This window comes from Brienomyrus brachyistius, unplaced genomic scaffold (genome assembly GCF_023856365.1).
Source record: "Brienomyrus brachyistius isolate T26 unplaced genomic scaffold, BBRACH_0.4 scaffold50, whole genome shotgun sequence".
Lineage (NCBI taxonomy): Eukaryota > Metazoa > Chordata > Actinopteri > Osteoglossiformes > Mormyridae > Brienomyrus > Brienomyrus brachyistius.
This window is the reverse complement of record NW_026042325.1, coordinates 965,120-985,376: the sequence shown is the minus strand read 5'-3', so window position 1 is coordinate 985,376 and position 20,257 is coordinate 965,120. Positions and strand designations below refer to the sequence as shown.

The 20,257-nt window shown below is 47.3% G+C and overlaps 1 protein-coding gene and 1 long non-coding RNA gene across 4 annotated transcripts in view; one reads left to right on the top strand and one right to left on the bottom strand.

Moving 5' to 3' along the window:
• Window positions 1-20,257, top strand: part of arhgef25b (Rho guanine nucleotide exchange factor (GEF) 25b) — a 42,692-nt gene that overhangs the window by 5,926 nt on the left and 16,509 nt on the right. The window contains 2 exon segments of the mRNA XM_049000347.1: window positions 18,206-18,489; window positions 19,007-19,117. Of these exon segments, the coding sequence (XP_048856304.1) occupies window positions 18,206-18,489; window positions 19,007-19,117 (395 nt within the window).
• LOC125723605 (uncharacterized) lies at window positions 16,350-17,718 on the bottom strand. Of its 3 annotated transcripts, none has more exons than XR_007386945.1 (3): window positions 17,274-17,718; window positions 16,964-17,180; window positions 16,350-16,932 (listed from the first exon to the last, which is right to left on the bottom strand). It is a non-coding gene; the product is annotated as an uncharacterized LOC125723605 (long non-coding RNA). The 3 variants fall into 3 exon arrangements; XR_007386946.1 differs by having other exon boundaries at window positions 16,995-17,180; XR_007386944.1 differs by having other exon boundaries at window positions 16,350-17,056; window positions 17,088-17,180.

Genomic DNA, 20,257 nt, shown 5'->3' with positions numbered 1-20,257 from the left:
TCCCTGCGTTTCCACCCCCCCCCCCCCCCCCCCCAGCCTGACAGAACTCATGCCCATCTGTCACTAACTGAGTGGCGGCCAAAGTTATTATCGTTAATGAAAACTAGAACTATAACAAAAAATGTTTGTAAAATAAAATTAAATAAAAGACATGAAAATAAAACAAAAAGAATGAACACTGTAAATACTGCTTTCCAAACTAGCTGAAATAAAATCAAAACAAACGTCAAATACTTTCCATTATCGTTCTTAGTATTATTTAGCTAAAGCAATGGATTTGTTTATCTTTAATTGCCATTAATAATGACTGGAGCATGTTTTTCCCATTTTGAGGACATTAGTAAATAATGTGTGCTGTGTATTCATGCAAGATCAGACACAAGAAAACAACTTTCAGTTTGTCCCTAGGAAGAAAATTACTAAAACTTAAACTAAAGTAAAAGATATATAGAAATAAAGAGAAACACACACAGTAGGGATACAGGTATTGGGACACGCCTCTTAATCACTGAATTCAGGTGTTTCATTCAGATCCACTGCCACAGGTGTATAAAATCAAGTACCCAGCCATGCTGTCAGGTTTACAAACATTTGTGAAAGAATGGGGCATGATGAAGAGCTTAGGGAATTCAAGCATGGTGCTGTCATAGGATGTCACCTTTGCAATGTGTCAGTTTGTGGAATTTCTTCCCTGTTAGATATTCTAAGGTCAACTGTAAATGGTGTTATTGCAAAGTAGGAGTGTTTAGGAACAACCGAAACTCACAGATCACAGTAAGAGAGTGCGGTCGCCGAGTGCTGAGACGCATAATGCGTAAAAATCACCAACATTCTGTTCACTCCATACCTGCAGAGTTCCAAACCTCCTCAGGCATTAACCCCAGTGCAAAAACTGTGCACTAGCTGCTTCATGCAATGGGCTTCCATGGCTGAGCAGCTGCATACAAGCCTCACATCACCAAGTGCAATGGCAAGCATTGGATGGAGTGATGGAAAGCACACTGTCACTGGACTCCTCAGCAGTGAAAACATGTTCTGAGGAGTGACGAATCACCCTTCTCTGTCTGGCAGTCTGATGGATGAGTGTGGGACTGGCAGATGCCAGGAGAACGTTACATGTCTGTCTGCATTGTGCCAACTGTTAAGGTTGTTTTTCTGGGGTTGGGCTTGGCCACTTAGTTCCAGTGAAGGGATCTCTTACACAGAGCCCAGACCTCCACCCCATCGAATACCAGGCCTTCACGTCCAACATCAGTGCCTGACCTCACATGAATGGGCAAAAATTCCCACAGACACACAGACACACTCCAAAATGTTGTGGGAAGCCTCCCCAGAAGACTGGCAGCTGCTACAGCTGCAAAGCGGGGACCAGCATCATATCGATGCCTCTGGATTTAGAATGGAATGTTATCAAAGTTTCTGTGGGTGTGATGGACAGATGTTCCAATGCTTTTGTCCATATAATGTATCTTTAAAATAAAAACTAATACAACCGACACCGAAAAATTACTAAAACTAAATTGGATTTCAAAATGAGAATAATATAAAAATAAGCACTAATTTAAAAATCTAAAGCATAATAACGCAGGTGCCGGCCTCTTCCTCCTCCGCGGCCTCTCGCTCGTCTTGCTGCCAGCAATCTTCTCTGTACACCCACCTTCCACCCACTTTCCGCCCATCTTCTGTGCCTCATTCGCTCTTGCTAATACCTGATAGCCTGCATTCTCCCCCCACTCGTCTTCGGCCTGCAATGAGCCACTGGCATTTCCCGCAGCGTTGTCATCGAATCGTACAGTGGGATGGACCGGAGCAGAACCCGGAACAGCGGTAGTAAGATGAATGCTGGGCTTGCTTACCAAAATTCTCATGCTTTTTCCTGTACATAGAGTGGGGTGACAGTGTGTCAGGATCATCTCTGTGTTCACACTTTAATCACTGAAAGCGTTCCTCTTTACATCCATCCTACGTTATGCTTTTTCAGGCATATAATCAGCTCAATCAATATATGCAAGAAACACACACTGTGATGCCTCCGGTTCATGGTTCTTAGGAAAATGAATTTCGCATTACTTTATGGTCAATTCTGCAATCTCCAGCACCCCAGTCCCCTCTCACACTGACTTATACCCTTTCCTTGCTAACCCCCCAATGCCAATAGATTCCCCTTATGCTAACAAATTCTCATCAATGCTAACAGATTGCCTCTGATGCTAAAAGGCCCTGAAAAGTTAATAGATTCTCTTTGATGCTAACATGTACCCCAATGCTAACAGACTCCCTCTGATACTAAGTGATCCCCAAATGCTAACAGATTCCATGATGCTAAGAGGTTACTCAATGCTATCAGATTCTCTATGATGCTAAGAGGTCTCCCAGTGCTATCAGATTCTCTATGACGCTAAGAGGTTCCCAGTGCTAACAGATTCTCTATGATGCTAAGAGGTCTCATAATGCTAACAGATTCTCTATGACGCTAAGAGGTTCCCAGTGCTAACAGATTCTCTATGATGCTAAGAGGTTCCCCAATGCTAACAGATTCCCTATGATGCTAAGAGGTTCCCCAATGCTAACAGACTCCCAATGATGCCGAGGTCCCCCAATGCTAACAGACTCTCAATAATGCCGAGGTCCCCCAATGCTAACAGATTCCCTATGATGCTAAGAGGTCCCCCAATGCTAACAGATTCCCTATGATGCTAAGAGGTCCCCCAATGCTAACAGATTCTCTATGATGCTAAGAGGTTCCCCAATGCTAACAGACTCTCAATAATGCCGAGGTCCCCCAATGCTAACAGATTCCCAATGATGCCGAGGTCCCCCAATGCTAACAGACTCTCAATAATGCCGAGGTCCCCCAATGCTAACAGATTCCCTATGATGCTAAGAGGTCCCCCAATGCTAACAGATTCCCTATGATGCTAAGAGGTCCCCCAATGCTAACAGATTCCCTATGATGCTAAGAGGTCCCCCAATGCTAACAGATTCTCTATGATGCTAAGAGGTTCCCCAATGCTAACAGACTCCCAATGATGCTAAGAGGTCCCCCAATGCTAACAGATTCCCTATGATGCTAAGAGGTCTCCCAATGCTAATATATCGTCTTTTGCTAGCATGCCCCCATTCACTGCTATCAGGTCCCCTCTGATGCTAGCTAGTTAATGGGTTCCTTGACTACAAGTGTTTGTCATTGCCAACAGTTCTCCTGTATTACTAATAGTTTCTCCAGTGTGGTAACTCCCTACATTTCCCAACTAGTGCTGTTGTTTCCTGTGTCTGTAGAGCTCATGTGTTCAGCGTCTCATAAACTGAGTGAAGCTCCTTCTCTTCCAGAATGATCCACTAGCAGACACCTTCTTCCTCCATGAATTAGACTAGGAGTCTGTTTTTGCCCATCAGCACATGAGGCAAAAGGCTATAGACAATGGAAAATGCTGCAAAAAAGCTGAAAGCAAAACTGGAATTAGAGACAGTCTGCTATTTAATGGTGAGCAACAATTTTATATTAGTCCCTGTGCCCTTTTGCCACAAATGACTTGTTCCCACTCCAAACATGACCCGACTGAGAGCCATTCTGCCCACTGAGAATGGAGGGAGGCCTAACCCCTGACTGAAAGCTGTGCTTGTGAGGAATGTGAATTCCTTTCCTCAGGAAAGCCCCCCCTGGCTGACCCCCACTTCCCACCCCCTTCCATACAGGCACTTTCCCACTCCCTCCTTTATCTCTCCCCGACTTACCAGGCCTGCACTTTTCCTTCCTTACCTCTTCCGTTCCTCACAGATGTCCTTCTCTTTCGGTTTCGACTCTCCCGTTCGGCTCCTACACCTTGGCTCTGTGCTCTGTGTTTATAATCAAGCAACCTAGCAGGGAGAATGCACTGCTAGCCCCAGGAAGGCAAGAAAACCACACCAGCAGCCCAGAAACCCCCTATCCCCTGCCCCCGGAGTGATTCCCCCGACCCTATCAGTTAGCAAGTTCATTTCTAATGCGAAGGACGGCGACCAGCATCCTACCTACATGCTGCCTGCAGGCATGTAATGAGCTCTCGCTTTCCTGAGATATTTGTTCACCCACATGGCGAAGTAATACCCACATAAATGTATGCGAGGCATGAGGCTGAAGGCATGAACAGGCTGACGTGTCGGCAGAAGTGGAGGGTGTCCCGGTAAACCAGAGGACAGCACAGAATTGATTAAGGATATTTGGGCTTCTTGGGGGCGGGTTAAGCTGACCGGGTTGATTCTCACAGCAGCTCAGTAGTGTTCCTTAGGTGTGCTGTCACATCTACTGTATCTGGCCAACCTGCGAAGAATCCGTTACAGCAGGTGGACGACGGAGCATGATGACCAGTCATGACTTCGGGGGCATCACTGCTGTGCCTTCTTGCCCTGGCCCCTACCCAGTTCCTGCCCCAGCCCAGTGTCACTTACCCAGTGTCTGGAGGCCCTACATCACATCTTGTGGTGGCTTCGGTTTTCTCAGGAGATCCCTGAACCCCCCCCCCCCCCCCCCCCCGCCACCATTCCAGCATCATGCAAGTAAGTCAAGCAAGTCCAAGCAGGGGGAGTAACAGCACTCTGTCAGCCCCGCCCGGCTAAACGCTCCCAGACGATCCAGGACTGCTTCCAGTGGAAGCCTCCATCCTCTCACACTGGATGGTGGCTTTGCAGGCGACCATCTCCCTCTTCAGTATGAAGTGGTCTCTCATCACCACACACACTTTGATTTATACGCAGAGAAATTTCTTAGAGAAAATATTAAACTTTCAAAACTAGGTGTGCCGCTAGAGATTTTAGGCCCCAGGAAAGCATCACATTGGCCCCCCTACCCAGACCACCCTAACTTCTCCCTTTATGGCGCCCTAGTTTAAACCACTGCAAAATAAAATAAAATCAATTCTCAAGGAATTCTCACCAGCTGTCAAGTGTGAAAACATGACAAGCGCCATGTCCGTGCTGTCATTACCTGTCATTACCTGTCATTACCTGACATTACCTGTCATTACCTGACATTACCGCACCCCCTTCCCGTACGAAGAGGGATACCCATGGCAGACACCCTCAGTGCATCTCTCTGTTGGCTCGCTGTCTTTTCTGAGGGTGTATCTCACCCTCGTTCTCCTGGCTACGGTTGCTATGGCAATGTGAGGAGAGAGAAAAGGAGACGGGAGCACGGAGGAAGCCAAGGTTCCGAGCATCAGCAGGGGGATCTTTGGCTCTCCTATGGAGGGCTGTGGTTCATCTGAGGAGCACCGTGTGCAGTTTGGACCCAGAGCAGCTGAAGGGACATCTCAGCATCCTCAAGCAGCTTGGCAGTCATCCTCAAAGACCCTCTGCATAGTGGGGGACCCTTCAGCTAGCAGGATGTGGAACTGGGTGCAGCTCGTTCAGCCATAGTGGGGGGGGGGGGATTCCTAGCCCTGTCTTTTTCATTAACATGTACAGTCATCCATCGACTAATATTCCATTATACTTATTTCCAAGGTCCCATAAAAGCCTTAATAAAATTTATGCAGATGCTATTCATTCACAGGTGCCAGTAGCTAACAATGCCATCTGCACCACGGGTGGACAGTCAATGTGGCTGTTTGCACCCAGGTGAATACAGCAGGCAGATATTATTTGCACCCAGGTGTCAGTAGCTAGCAATGCTATTCCACTAAAAATTCCATGGCTAATGCTATTGAATCGGCTACACATAAGAGGGGAATTCTCCCACATTGTGAGAAATGAATTTCAAACTCTATAGCTAGTGCTAATGCTAATCAGCAAGATTACTGTGTCTCCAGCTAGCTAACTATTGCTAGAAAATGGGTACATTTTGTGTGTAATGTACCCTAACCTTTTATATTTGTATCCAGATGTAGCAGAAGTATTTTGCTATGTGTGCGGCATTCAGCAAGAACCAAAACAAACCGATTGTGCTGCCACTATAGAGGTTCAGTTAAATATGTGTGATATTATGTCTTTCTCCAGATTGACCTAAGTCCTGTCTTCTGGGATGGACCCCTGGCGTAAGTTGGGCCCAGTGTGCTTTGGCCTGTCGTATTAAGGCATGTTCGGTTTCAGACGAAGACGATTATCTCGGGACCGACTATGTCGAAATTTAAACTCCCAATCCCACCCTCCCAGCCCTGCCAGCTTGTCTGCCCCCTGCCTGGGCAACACGTCTGACCTACTTCACGTTTGGTTAAGATGCCTCCAGGAAAGAATGTCTGGGCTTCACAAGCAGGTATTAAATAGTGCCAGATGAACAGGTGATCTTCAGACAGGACACAGGGTACAGTCTGGACAGGTGATCTTCAGACAGGACACAGGGTACAGTCTGGACAGGTGATCTTCAGACAGGACACAGGGTACAGTCTGGACAGGGGATCTTCAGACAGGACACAGGGTACAGTCTGGACAGGTGATCTTCAGACAGGACACAGGGTACAGTCTGGACAGGTGATCTTCAGACAGGACACAGGGTACAGTCTGGACAGGTGATCTTCAGACAGGACACAGGATACAGTCTGGACAGGTGATCTTCAGACAGGACACAGGGTACAGTCTGGACAGGTGATTTTCAGACAGGACACAGGGTACAGTCTGGACAGGTGATCTTCAGACAGGACACAGGGTACAGTCTGGACAGGTGATCTTCAGACAGGACACAGGGTACAGTCTGGACAGGGGATCTTCAGACAGGACACAGCGTACAGTCTGGACAGGTGATCTTCAGACAGGACACAGGGTACAGTCTGGACAGGGGATCTTCAGACAGGACACAGGGTACAGTCTGGACAGGGGATCTTCAGACAGGACACAGGGTACAGTCTGGACAGGTGATCTTCAGACAGGACACAGGGTACAGTCTGGACAGGGGATCTTCAGACAGGACACAGGGTACAGTCTGGACAGCCGAGACACCCGCGCACTTTAGGTCCGTTTGCTGTCTGCCCGGGGTCCCTTATTCCCCTTCTTCTCTTGCTCAGATGATAGCAGATTGGCCTTAATTTCCAGTTCTGTAAATGAACTACAGACACTCTGGCCCCTTTGCGAGGAGGTCCTTGAAGTCGCGGGGCAATTTGCTGATTATCTAGCTACGCTCCAGCGTTATTTGTAAAGGGCCCCCTACACTGGCACTGGTGCCCAAGAAGCAGTAGGCGTATGCTGGGCGGTCGCCCATAACAATCAGGCCCCGCAGCGGGGCGGCCAAACCCAACAATACTCCCTGACTGGCCGCTTCTGCCTACCTCCTCTGAAGCCATTTGGTGCGGAGGTGGGACGCACCTTCACGGAGCTGGCTGCATCTGCCGAGGCGATGGGGAGGAGGGATACCCTGCTTAGCGCCCGTCAATAAGCTGTGTTTGTTTAAACCTTCAAGGTCAGTGTGGTTGACTCACTGGGCTGCAGGGCTGAGCGAGCGGGAGAGAGAGAGGCTGGGGTGGCAGAATCTCCGCCAGTTCATGGCAGCACTATGCTCCTCTCCGCCGGCACCTTTTCACTCTCCATTAGAGCGAGATGGGAAAATAAACAAGCTAAGAGGCGTGAAAGTGTCCGTTTTTAATTTATACCAGCCTCTGTTCTTACACACTGGTTACACTCCTCCATAATGTTTTTTATTGAAGACTGTGCTTTTCTGCACTTTAAATAGATCTGCGGGCACGCAGTGGTCCTGAGGGTTATGTAACTGTGATTTATGCTTTGGAGGTAGCTTGCTGAAGTAGGAGGAAGCATGCAGGCCTCAGAGGCATTCTGATCTCCTGCTAATCGTATCGTTATTGGGGGGAAACATGTCAACAGGCCAGGAGGCTTTGAGGTGTGAGGTAACGCGGCACGCTGGGCTCCAGCACCCCAGGGCTTTTAGCGTGTAGAAGCGTGTGCGTGTGTGAGCAGGCGTGGGCCATGTCCTGTCCATCCTTCTCACGTTCAGCATGAAGGCTGGCGAGCACCTCATGCCCTGCAGAATCTCAGGGCGCTTCAGAGAGCAGCACAAGTGGAGCCTGGTGTTTGATGGACATGTGCAGCTAGGGCACTGCGTACAGAGCAATAACATATAATTATTAATGCTGTATCAATATTAGGAGGTATAAGGTTGCAAGTAACACCTGTAAGACTTTGGCTGGATTATAGATATTGACTGGAGGATCCATTGATTGCAGTGAAATGGATCCACTGCAGTAGCATCTACTTCAGTCTCAGTTATACCCCCATGTGTCTGTAGTACCTGCATCAGTGTCAGTTATACCCCCATGTATCTGTAGTACCTCCCTCAGTCTCAGTTATACCCCCATGTGTCTGTAGTACCTCCTTCAGTCTTAGTTATACCCTTCATGTGTCTGTAGTACCCGCTTCAGTCTCAGTTATACCCCCCATGTGTCTGTAGTATCTGCTTCAGTCTCAGTTATACCCCCATGTGTTTGTAGTACCTACTTCAGTCTCAGTTATACCCCCATCTGTCTGTAATATCTGCTTCAGTCTCAGTTATACCCCCATGTGTTTGTAGTACCTGCTTCAGTCTCAGTTATACCCCCATGTGTTTGTAGTACCTGGTTCAGTCTCAGTTACACCCCCATGTGTCTGTAGTACCTGCCTCAGTCTCAGTTATTCCCCCATGCGTCTGTAGTACCTCCCTCAGTCTCAGTTATACCCCCATGTGTCTGTAGTACCTCCCTCAGTCTCAGTTATACCCCCATGTATCTGTAGTACCTCCCTCAGTCTCAGTTATACCCCCAAGTGTCTGTAGTACCTGCTTCAGTCTCAGTTATACCCCCATGTATCTGTGGTACCTCCTTCAGTCTCAGTTATACCCCCATGTGTCTGTGGTACCTCCCTCAGTCTCAGTTATACCCCCATGTGTCTGTAGTACCTGCTTCAGTCTCAGTTATACCCCCATGTATCTGTAGTACCTCCCTCAGTCTCAGTTATACCCCCATGTGTCTGTAGTACCTGCTTCAGTCTCAGTTATACCCCCATGTATCTGTAGTATCTGCTTCAGTCTCAGTTATACCCCCATGTGTTTGTAGTACCTGCTTCAGTCTCAGTTATACCCCCATGTGTTTGTAGTACCTGGTTCAGTCTCAGTTATACCCCCATGTGTCTGTAGTACCTGCCTCAGTCTCAGTTATTCCCCCATGTGTCTGTAGTACCTCCCTCAGTCTCAGTTATACCCCCATGTGTCTGTAGTACCTCCCTCAGTCTCAGTTATACCCCCATGTATCTGTAGTACCTCCCTCAGTCTCAGTTATACCCCCAAGTGTCTGTAGTACCTGCTTCAGTCTCAGTTATACCCCCATGTATCTGTAGTACCTCCCTCAGTCTCAGTTATACCCCCATGTGTCTGTAGTACCTGCTTCAGTCTCAGTTATACCCCCAAGTGTCTGTAGTACCTGCTTCAGTCTCAGTTATACCCCCATGTATCTGTAGTACCTCCCTCAGTCTCAGTTATACCCCCATGTGTCTGTAGTACCTGCTTCAGTCTCAGTTATACCCCCATGTATCTGTAGTACCTCCCTCAGTCTCAGTTATACCCCCAAGTGTCTGTAGTACCTGCTTCAGTCTCAGTTATACCCCCATGTATCTGTAGTACCTCCCTCAGTCTCAGTTATACCCCCATGTGTCTGTAGTACCTGCTTCAGTCTCAGTTATACCCCCAAGTGTCTGTAGTACCTGCTTCAGTCTCAGTTATACCCCCATGTATCTGTAGTACCTCCCTCAGTCTCAGTTATACCCCCATGTGTCTGTAGTACCTGCTTCAGTCTCAGTTATACCCCCATGTGTTTGTAGTACCTGCTTCAGTCTCAGTTATACCCCCATGTGTCTGTAGTACCTGCTTCAGTCTCAGTTTATACTCTTGATGTGTCTGTACTGTTTAGATCAGTTTTAAATCTGTTACTAATTGGATTGCAATGTCTCAGAAGCAAGCTGTTCTGTTTTTATTTTGAAAAATATCTATGTTTAATCAAGAGGAATTCCTTCTGTGAAGTTTACAATTCTTTGGCGTTTTTATGTTATACAGACTGTCCATAGTTATCTGTCTATAGCGTGTGATTGTGGTCTGAGATTTCTGTAGCATGGATTTAACCCATAACTCATATAAGGCCACTCTCTGGTCAGGATTATATGTGATATATTAAATATCATGAAATATTTCAGTCATCTATATGATAACTTGGAACATGTGAATTTTCTGTTCACCACGATTGGGGAAGATCACATGAAAATGCTATTTTCATGAACCATTGTACCGAAGCCCCATGTGGTCTATCTGCTGTGCAGTCATGGAGCCGGTGGAGTAGGAAGTCAGCAGGGGAGGCAGGAAGCCTACACAGATGCCGAGAGCAGGATCAATGAGGCAGTATTCCAGACATCTGCATTTATTGATTTGGGAAGAGCAGACACAGAAGCAGCAGCTCAAGGTCAGGCCCAAGATCTAGCTGTACATCGTTTGGGTCCTAAAACCTTCAAGTCAGGAAAAATTATACTGCTGAAAATTACAAGAACGCAAAACTATAATTCTAAACATGTTCCACTGTCTGTGATTTGGGGGTGTTTCCACAAGGCAGATAATATTATTAATCCACATGTAGACTTTCCACTTGCAGCACCACTCCTGAAGTAATGATATCATTGTTGACTGATGTATCTCTGGGCTGCTTTCCATCAGCTCTGAGCTGATAAATCGCTTACAGGCTGGAGTCAGTGTGGTTCTCCTCTGAGCAAAGCGAACCGAAGAAGCTTGGTAACCCTTTACCAGAGGCACAAATAATGTAGCAGTACACTCTTACTTAATGTGTTAATTAACCAGAAACTAAGTGTTAATTACGTACTTTTATACTACGGGACCGTTGAATGCTTGAATCTGATTGGCTGACGAACGTTCTGAGGTGTGCAATTATTTTCAGATAACCGCACGGCGAACGTAGTTCCAGACAGCTCTCTTGACCGCATTACAGTTCCATATCACTTCGCATAGTTAACTGTAATAACGGAAATTAGCATACAGTACCTATACAGCACACAGGACTAACAAAAACAACAACATGACAGACGATTTTCCGAAAGTAAATTTTAATATTTACGGAGAATATGAAACTTTCAACAACTGGGCTGCAGCAGTATTAGTTAGCCTAGTGTACCAACTTAAAGGCTACACATGACATTTCTCACTAGCGAGGTAATAACAGCGCTGCATCTTAAAGCAGACTTACAGTTTAGATACGGTGCTTCAGAACACTGTTGAGGGACACAGAGGTAGCCTAATTCATACAAGCTCTCTCTCTCTCTCTGTTTCTCTTTCTCTGTGTCTCTGTCTCTCTCGCTCTCTTTCTAATAACTTCATTATTAACTGCATTAGTCTGCTATCAACGGCTGAAGCCTCCATTGCCAGCTTTAAAATGACGTTTTGGAACTAGCAAAAGAGTCGTTGGATGAGATGCGGAAGAAATAATCCTACTCACAATAGCGATTTAAGTAGAAAAACCGGACGAATCCTTTGAAATATATCATCTGATCGATGTCTTGAGGTGTGGCAACCGTAGTATAAGAGGAATAATTGACTCCGAACCGTTGAATTATTAGAAAAATAATGCACCACCTCGGGTGTGCATTATTTTCTAATAATTCAACGGCCCGTCGTCAATTATTCCTTACATACCCAATCTGTTCAACATTAATCAGTCATAACGGTTTGTGTATTTCATGCAGTTACCATATTTGTTCATGATTTGTACTTCAGTAGTAACTGAGTTGCTGAGTTACTTGTGTGTTACCACAACCGTAAAATAACCAACCATCATCAGCTGTGCCTTTGAAAGCGTTAAGGTTTATTTTTGAGGTTTTTTTGAAAAGAGTAACAATAATGGCACTTTGAAGAAATCTGTGCTGAGACTTCCCAGGTTTTTAAATATCAGCATTGTTTTGGATTCCCTTCAGCAGAGTCTTCCGCCAAAATACATTCTACATGTGCTCTTTATGTGTATTTATAATTGGCAACTTTCACACATCTTTATGATCGTTTACCTCTGTCGACGTGCTGTCCTTTCAACCTGTTTTGCTCGGTGGGACATTGCATGAAATAGATTTTCTTCAGCTTTTCCTACATGGATAAAAGTCTAGTGAGATCCTCAGGTCATTATGGTTAGAGAAATCTATGATGAGTCACTGCCAGCCAGGGCACTGGATGGAATAACAGGTGAGCTCACAGAACCAGTGTCAGGCCCCGAAGCCATCATAACGAGAGTAGGGAGGTGGGTCCTCAGACTGGCGGGGTGACCTGCACTCGTGCCTGTTTGTTTAGTCGGGATTTCATGTGTCGTCCCTTTGGCTTCTGAGGGAGCAGCCAGAACCGGACCCGGCCGCTCTGAGTGCCTCCCTCACACTGGAGTCTGCTAACGCAGCCAGAACCGGACCCGGCCGCTCTGAGTGCCTCCCTCACACTGGAGTCTGCTAACGCAGCCAGAACCGGACCCGGCCGCTCTGAGTGCCTCCCTCACACTGGAGTCTGCTAACGCAGCCAGAACCGGACCCGGCCGCTCTGAGTGCCTCCCTCACACTGGAGTCTGCTAACGCAGCCAGAACCGGACCCGGCCGCTCTGAGTGCCTCACTCACACTGGAGTCTGCTAACGCAGCCAGAACCGGACCCGGCCGCTCTGAGTGCCTCCCTCACACTGGAGTCTGCTAACGCAGCCAGAACCGGACCCGGCCGCTCTGAGTGCCTCCCTCACACTGGAGTCTGCTAACGCAGCCAGAACCGGACCCGGCCGCTCTGAGTGCTTCTCTCACACTGGAGTCTGCTAACGCAGCCAGAACCGGACCCGGCCGCTCTGAGTGCCTCCCTCACACTGGAGTCTGCTAAAGTAGTTTAGTAGATTACGACTTCAGCAGTCTTTTCATAGAAGAATGTCTTTTTTTAAAAAGATAATGAAATTAAACCATGGGCTATGCTGGTATTTGCTGATCCTTGCAGAAGCATAGCAACACAAGCTAAAATCATTCCATGTTCGGTGACCTAATCACAGCGTGGGAGCCTGAGATCCAGGATGGGCAGCCCTGGCACATTAGAGGGAGAGCGGTTTCTCCAGCACCGCGGATTACTGCGGATCCAGCTCATCGTTCGGGGCATTAGTTCAGTATGTACTGTGATATCGATGCAGACTGAGGTTTCTCTCTCCTCATTGAATTCTGCTCCATTGTCGTGTCTAAACTGGTGACAGCATAAGTGGATTGTTTGGGTCAGTTTGAGGCTGCAGACCCAGAGTGGCTCTGCATGAATTAATAACAGTAGCACTTTAATCCGCTCCTCACCATTACCGGAATTAATCCATCTCTTAGACACCAGGGCACCCAGTCCAGCTTCAGTTGTATTTTATTTTTTGATTTAATGTACAAATTTAATCTGTCCCTTGGACAAAGCTCTCCTTGTCACCAGTGGTACAGTAGATTTAAGACCAGTAACATATAGAAGTGAAAAAAGAAATCTGTGTCAGAAATGATAGGTTAGTTTTGGTGCCTGTGATTGGCTACGTGATCCTCCACTAACCAGCCAATAAGAACAGCCATTAAGCAAGTCATACCTTTCTATGTCACCCACCTGCTCAGTAGAGGTCACCCAACTTGGTACGTTGCCATATTGAATGAGCATTCTGATTGAATATCAGGCTTTTATGGCCACAGACTGGGGAAACTGAGATAGGTTTTAATGCCTGTCATAGTCAGAAGGAAAACCTAGTTCTTCTTTCAGTCTCTCTTGATTTAATCCTGAAAGGAGCTGTTGCGTTTAGATACGGACACACATGCAAACACGCAAATGCAGACTGAAATAACACGGATGGGATGACTGACAAGGTTACCACACAGAGTCAGGTATGGTAATTAAGCCAAGACCTGTGGATGGTGATGTTGTTTCCTGCGCGGACTCCCAGAGAGGACCCCTTACTGCTATCCTTCCAGTAAATGGTAACAGCTGCCCACCGCCTGCTGACAGCAGGACTTTCTGACAGCACGACGGCTTCAGGTCCAGGCTTTGGTTGACGCTGAGCAGGATGGAGGCATGGTGCAGAGAAACAGACCCTATGCTTAGTTCAGCAGCAAAAAACTCAGTGTCGTCAAACAAATCAAAGCTGTTGGAAGATAATCTCTCTTTTCCATGACCGATTGGGACTCTGGGCTTGTCCAGAGCCTCAGGTCAGATTTAAACGCAGTGTGTTAGGAGTCAGGGATTTAAACATAGTTAAACTGGTGCTTCTTAAACACAGCGTCTCTTTTCTCTGCTGTTTTAGGGATCTTTCTGCTCCATTTTACTTCTCTTTATTTCACGTTCATCTTGTCCATCCACCCCATCCATCAGCCCTTCCTGCCTGTTCCATGCCTCCACCCAAGAACCCCAAAGCTGAAGCTTTGCTGCTCTTCCCTTGAGTTCTTGGCTTATCTGACACTTCCACCAAACGCAGACTTACCCAATCATGAACCATCCTGAGGATCACGACAGCAGGAGCAGAGACTTGAACTGAAAACCTTCAGGCCAGCAAGGTCCTTAATAACCATGCTACCCCTGCCTTTAATAGCTGGGATTATGACAACAGACGATTCAGTAATAGTCACCCAGAGTGGTTTTCACGATTGCCGCCCGGAGGAGTTACAAGGAAGTAATCAGCACAGCACACTCCAACACCGCAGCCTTAGACTGCCCCCCACCCCACCCCCCCCACCATGTTGCTGCTCAAAGATCGCCTGAGGTACCTACAGACCGTCCGCAATCGGACACGGGGGCGTCAGGCTAAGCTTGTTCCACTGCAGAAACCACAGGGGCTGGATGGTACACGGAGCATGAGGAAGTTCAGGCTCGGATCTGGCACGGGAGCAATGCGGTCTGTGACGAAGAACAAAAGCATCCAGAACACAGCGGCCGGAACATTTAGCCTGACACACATGCCGAAAAATGAGGAGCTGCCTCTGACTTACTAAACCTACTTCTCCTCCAAATGTTTATTTAATGCTCTTGAGAACAGAAATGTGCAAGAAATTCTGCATAAATAACATATCAAAAACATACATAAGTACTTTAGGAACTAGAAAAGCTTATTATACACTTCGGAAAGTATTTTTTGGGGTTTAGAGCTCTGCTAAGAACGAATTCTCAGTCTATTATCAGTATGCTGTACTGATCAGATATTCATACACTGAACTTCCCCTATGACTAGATGGATGGAACTCCTTAGAGCGTTGAAAGCTGAACCTAAAGACCTGCATGTGGTTTAGCACACGTAGGTGCTGAAAGCCCACTGCTCTCCTTTGCCAGTTATGACGCTTTTCCACTGACATGCAGGCTCCAGGCCGCACTCGACCCGTACCCCGAACAGACACTAGTTGCAGCGCGGTTCCAGCTTACTTCGGGTTTCCACTGCAAAAGGGTCGGCTTGGTAAAGGCGCTGTCGGGTTTTGAGAGCAACAGCGACGTAAAACCAAACAGACGTTTATTTACTGCTCACAAGGTCTACGTCATGATTTACTACATGTTAATTTCTGCTAGCACGTCTCTGAAAATCGCAGTGTTATGTTATCATCAAATGCTAGCAGAATTAACATTATCTTTTACATTATGGATCCATTCCATTCAGCCTTTCTCTACTACTTTTTTAAGTAAGTTATCAGGACTGTATCAATACACTGTGGTGTGCAATACTACTATGGATGAATAATATGCAGAAAATGCCCTTGTCCCTTTAGATAATCCATGCATATCAATGCAGATCACTGGTATTTATTTAGACAAATCAGAGGGTGGTGATCCGCCTCGGTTTAGTCACACTTTCAGCTGTGCTCCAGCCATGTCAGCGTGGGTAAGGCTCAGAAATGGCTCACATAATTTACATTGGAAAATCGTCTCTTTGCAGAATGGCTTGAGTACGGCTTGGGTCTTGGGTCTGGCAGTGGAAAAGCTCCATTAGTGACTCTGTGGGACTTTCTGTCACTGTTTGCCCTGCAATCGTGTCACATTGTCTTTTCCCCTGAAGCATCGCAACACTTTGACAACTAATTACTAATTACTAATAACATTTCTGACTTTCATGATCTCGATTCTGTTCATCCTTATCGGACTCAGTGTGGCCTTCGCTGATTCCGTATCTGGGCCAGAGTTCTGTTCCCTGTGGTTTCATGTTTGCATGTCTAATGTTGAACTCATATTGTTAAGTCGAGGCTTGACAGAATGTCAAAAGGCTTCTACATATATATTCCAGAAATACGTAGTACTTTGGCCGTGGTACCTTCTAATGAACTAGTTTATTCTCACGAACAACAGCGGGTCCAATTACTTTGTGGATGGACCTTAGTCACCAGATGAAAAATATTACTATGTCTTAAAAAAAAAGTATCATAATTTAATTTAGCGGTTTATTATGTGGGCTTGAAAAGGAGCCCAAAGTCCTGAGCAGTATGTTTAATCTCTTAATATAGACGTCTGGCTCTCTGAGTAGTAACGGCAGCGGTGCGGAGCGGCTTCGCTACCCTGTCCACCTACTCGGGGCGGCTTTCCTACCCCGTCCACCTACTCGGGGCGGCTTCCCTACCCCGTCCACCTACTCGGAGCGGTTTCCATACCCCGTCCACCTACTCGGAGCGGCTTCCCTAACCCGTCCACCTACTCGGAGCTGCTTCCATACCCCGTCCACCTACTCGGAGCGGCTTCCCTACCCCTTCCACCTACTCGGAGCGGCTTTCCTACCCCGTCCACCTACTCGGAGCGGCTTCCCTACCCCGTCCACCTACTCGGAACGGCTTCCATACCCCGTCCACCTACTCGGAGCTGCTTCCCTATCCCGTCCACCTACTCGGAGCGGCTTCCCTACCCCGTCCACCTACTCGGAGCGGCTTCGCTACCCCTTCCACCTACTCGGAGCGGCTTCCCTACCCCGTCCACCTACTCGGAGCGGCTTCGCTACCCCGTCCACCTACTCGGAGCTGCTTCCCTACCCCGTCCACCTACTCGGAGCGGCTTCCCTACCCCGTCCACCTACTCGGAGCGGCTTCCCTACCCCGTCCACCTACTCGGAGCGGCTTCGCTACCCCGTCCACCTACTCGGAGCGGCTTCCCTAACCCGTCCACCTACTCGGAGCTGCTTCCATACCCCGTCCACCTACTCGGAGCGGCTTTCCTACCCCGTCCACCTACTCGGAGCGGCTTCCCTACCCCGTCCACCTACTCGGAACGGCTTCCATACCCCGTCCACCTACTCGGAGCTGCTTCCCTATCCCGTCCACCTACTCAGAGCGGCTTTGCTACCCCGTCCACCTACTCGGAGCGGCTTCCCTACCCCGTCCACCTACTCGGAGCTGCTTCCCTACCCCGTCCACCTACTCGGAGCGGCTTCCCTTAACCCGTCCACCTACTCGGAGTGGCTTCCCTACCCCGTCCACCTACTCGGAGCGGCTTCCCTTAACCCGTCCACCTACTCGGAGCGGCTTCCCTACCCCGTCCACCTACTTCCTGTTTTTTCTGCTTGAGTAGCTGCCCATCCAGGCAACAAACAAACTTGAGGGATGAGGAGGAAGTGGGGGGGGGCTGTGTGAAAGTTTGATCTAACCATTACGGAGCAGCGCTTAGTGTGTCACTTTGCTGTAATTTGCCACCGGTTTAGGCAACAGCATTCTGGTAACCAAGGGTCACAGGCCAGCTAACCTAACTGTTACTAACCCTTAAATTTGCCCTTGATGGGTGTAAGAGTCCATCCAGACCTCTGTCTCTCTCCTCTGCTTTGCCATGCTTATTACACTTCATTGCTCTAGCTGAAATATACGTTCGACATTCAGAAAGCGGTATAGATTCAACCACTACATAAACCCATGAAGGTGTTGGATCTTAACCACTATGTGACTGACTGGGGCTGGGATTTTCTCTTTGTTAAACTGTTGGCTCTTGGATTCCCTGAGCATAAAAAGCAGATATTTATTTGAGGAAGCCAGGAGTAACTTTTCAACAGCTATGAATGTCTTCCAATTCATACTTGGATATAATTTTGATTTAATGAGCAATATACTGATAGTACAGACATTATACTTATTTAATGACTTTTATGTTTGAGACATTTTGAAAATAAGGCACATTTGTTGCTTTCAGTATTATATCAGAGCCTTTTCCCCCTTGCACTTTCGCCACAGCCCTGTTCTTCATCAGAAACCCTAAATCTCTCCCTCTCTTCGTTTCCTCTTTCTGTCATGCTGCAGAGTCATACTCTGTGGCGGGTAGCGAGGGCAGCATCTCCACATCTGTGGCCTCTCTGCCCCCCCAGGCCTCGGGGGGGTCCGCCCCCAGCTCTCCCGGATCTCGGCGTTCCGTCAGCACCCTCAAGAAATGGCTGACCAACCCAGTGCGTAAGCTGAGTTCCAGCTCCGGCGGGGGGGGCAAGGGTGAGCGACAGGTCCGCCGAGTGGAGACCAAGGCCCCGGCCCCCCCCTGTAAGGACTGTGGGGAGCGCTGTGCTGCTCCTTCCGTGACAGACAAAGAGCTGGTAAGAGTTACACCCATGATCATCACGGCCCCTCGATTCGTTACTATAACAACAGGGATGTTTCGCAGCTTGGAGGAAGTTCTGCTGCACAGTAATGTAATAAAAAGCCTGGGAGTTGCGGCGACTGAGAGTGGAAAATGGAACAATTAAAAATTGGGTTACTCCACTGCACTCTCAACGTGGAGCAGAGTAACTAATGGAACACTGGCACAGAGGAAAAACCACAGCGAAGAGGCGCAGTGGCAGTGCATGTGTGCTCAAGCCATTACCGCGGGGTGTGGAGTCAGCACATCTCGCCGCCGAGGGGCCTCGCTGTCTGATGGTGCGACAGCATCTGCGCCCTTCACTCAGACGATGCCATTCTTCTGTGGCCAGGGCTCAGAAGCCACTCGATTTCCAGTTTGTTTCCACTGGTTTAGAAATCCCCTCAAGCACACATGTCCTTGGCAACATTAATCTCTGCTTGGATAATGTTATTGATGGCCCATTATGTGTGTGTGTGTGTGTGTGTGTGTAGGAATGGCAGAGCAATCCGCTGCATCCTGAACACTGCCCCCAGGAGATCCATCTGTGTGATGGTTACCTGTCCCAGCTAGTACCAGTAAGAAGCTCAACATCGCCAGTGCAGGTGAGTCCAGGTCTGGGTCCATCCAGCCCCATCCAGCCCCTCCTCCCAAGCACACCAGGAGCACACAGGAATGCCATCTAACCTGACCAGTTATCGGAATCAATGATAATCACCTAACTGTGAATATGGAATCAGTGGGACGGTGTTCCAGCTCAAAATGACAGTGAAAGACATCCAGCAGACCATCTACACAGGGTTCCCCAATTCTGGTCCCGGACAGCGAGTCTGCAACCCAGTTTGCAGATATCCCAGCAGACTGGCCCTCCAGGACTGGAACTGGGGAACCTTGGTCTACCAGATAAGTCAGCGAAAAGATTGACGCTGGTCATTTAATCAATGACAAACAGTGGGTGTGTAGCAATGCATTATGTAATAACACCACATTATGTAATAACACCACATTATGTAATAACACCGCATTATGTAATAACACCGCATTATGTAAGAACTCGACAAAGAGTGAATGAAGACATCCATTTTGGTTGTTTATTACATAATGCAAAGTATTACAATTTCATCTTAAAAAGGTACAACTCCCCCATTTTGTAATAACCACCACAATATGTAATAATTTATTACAAAATATACAAAAATTGTTACATATTGCATTCAAGCCATCTATTACAAAATGTGGCAGATTATTACAAAATATAGGTGCTATTATAATGACATGAAAATTTGTCACATTTTGTCAAGTTATTACATAATGTGGTGTTATTACATATTGTGGTGTTATTACATAATGTGGTGTTATTACATATTGTGGTGTTATTACATAATGTGGTGTTATTACATAATGCGTTGTTACAGGGTGTTTTTTTGTCTGGCATCAGAAGTGGGGAGAATGACATGACTTGCCTTTAGTCAGGCTTCTTTAGGAGGTTTTTTGGACGATGTCCTTGCTACAGGTGCAAAGCCATTTAGTAGTTTAATCCTGTTGTCTTCTGTCTGTATGTTAGCTAAAACAGCCCGGTCTCTGTGACAGAAGTCATTCCCCTCTTATATCCTGATTTATAAAAACCTGCCCTAGTTGGTAATTTGGTGCCAGTGTGAAAAGTATAGTATTCATAGATAGTATTCATAGCTTGGGTCCTTATTGAGCTAGCATCGGAAATTCATTGCAGAGTCTCAAGGCACTTA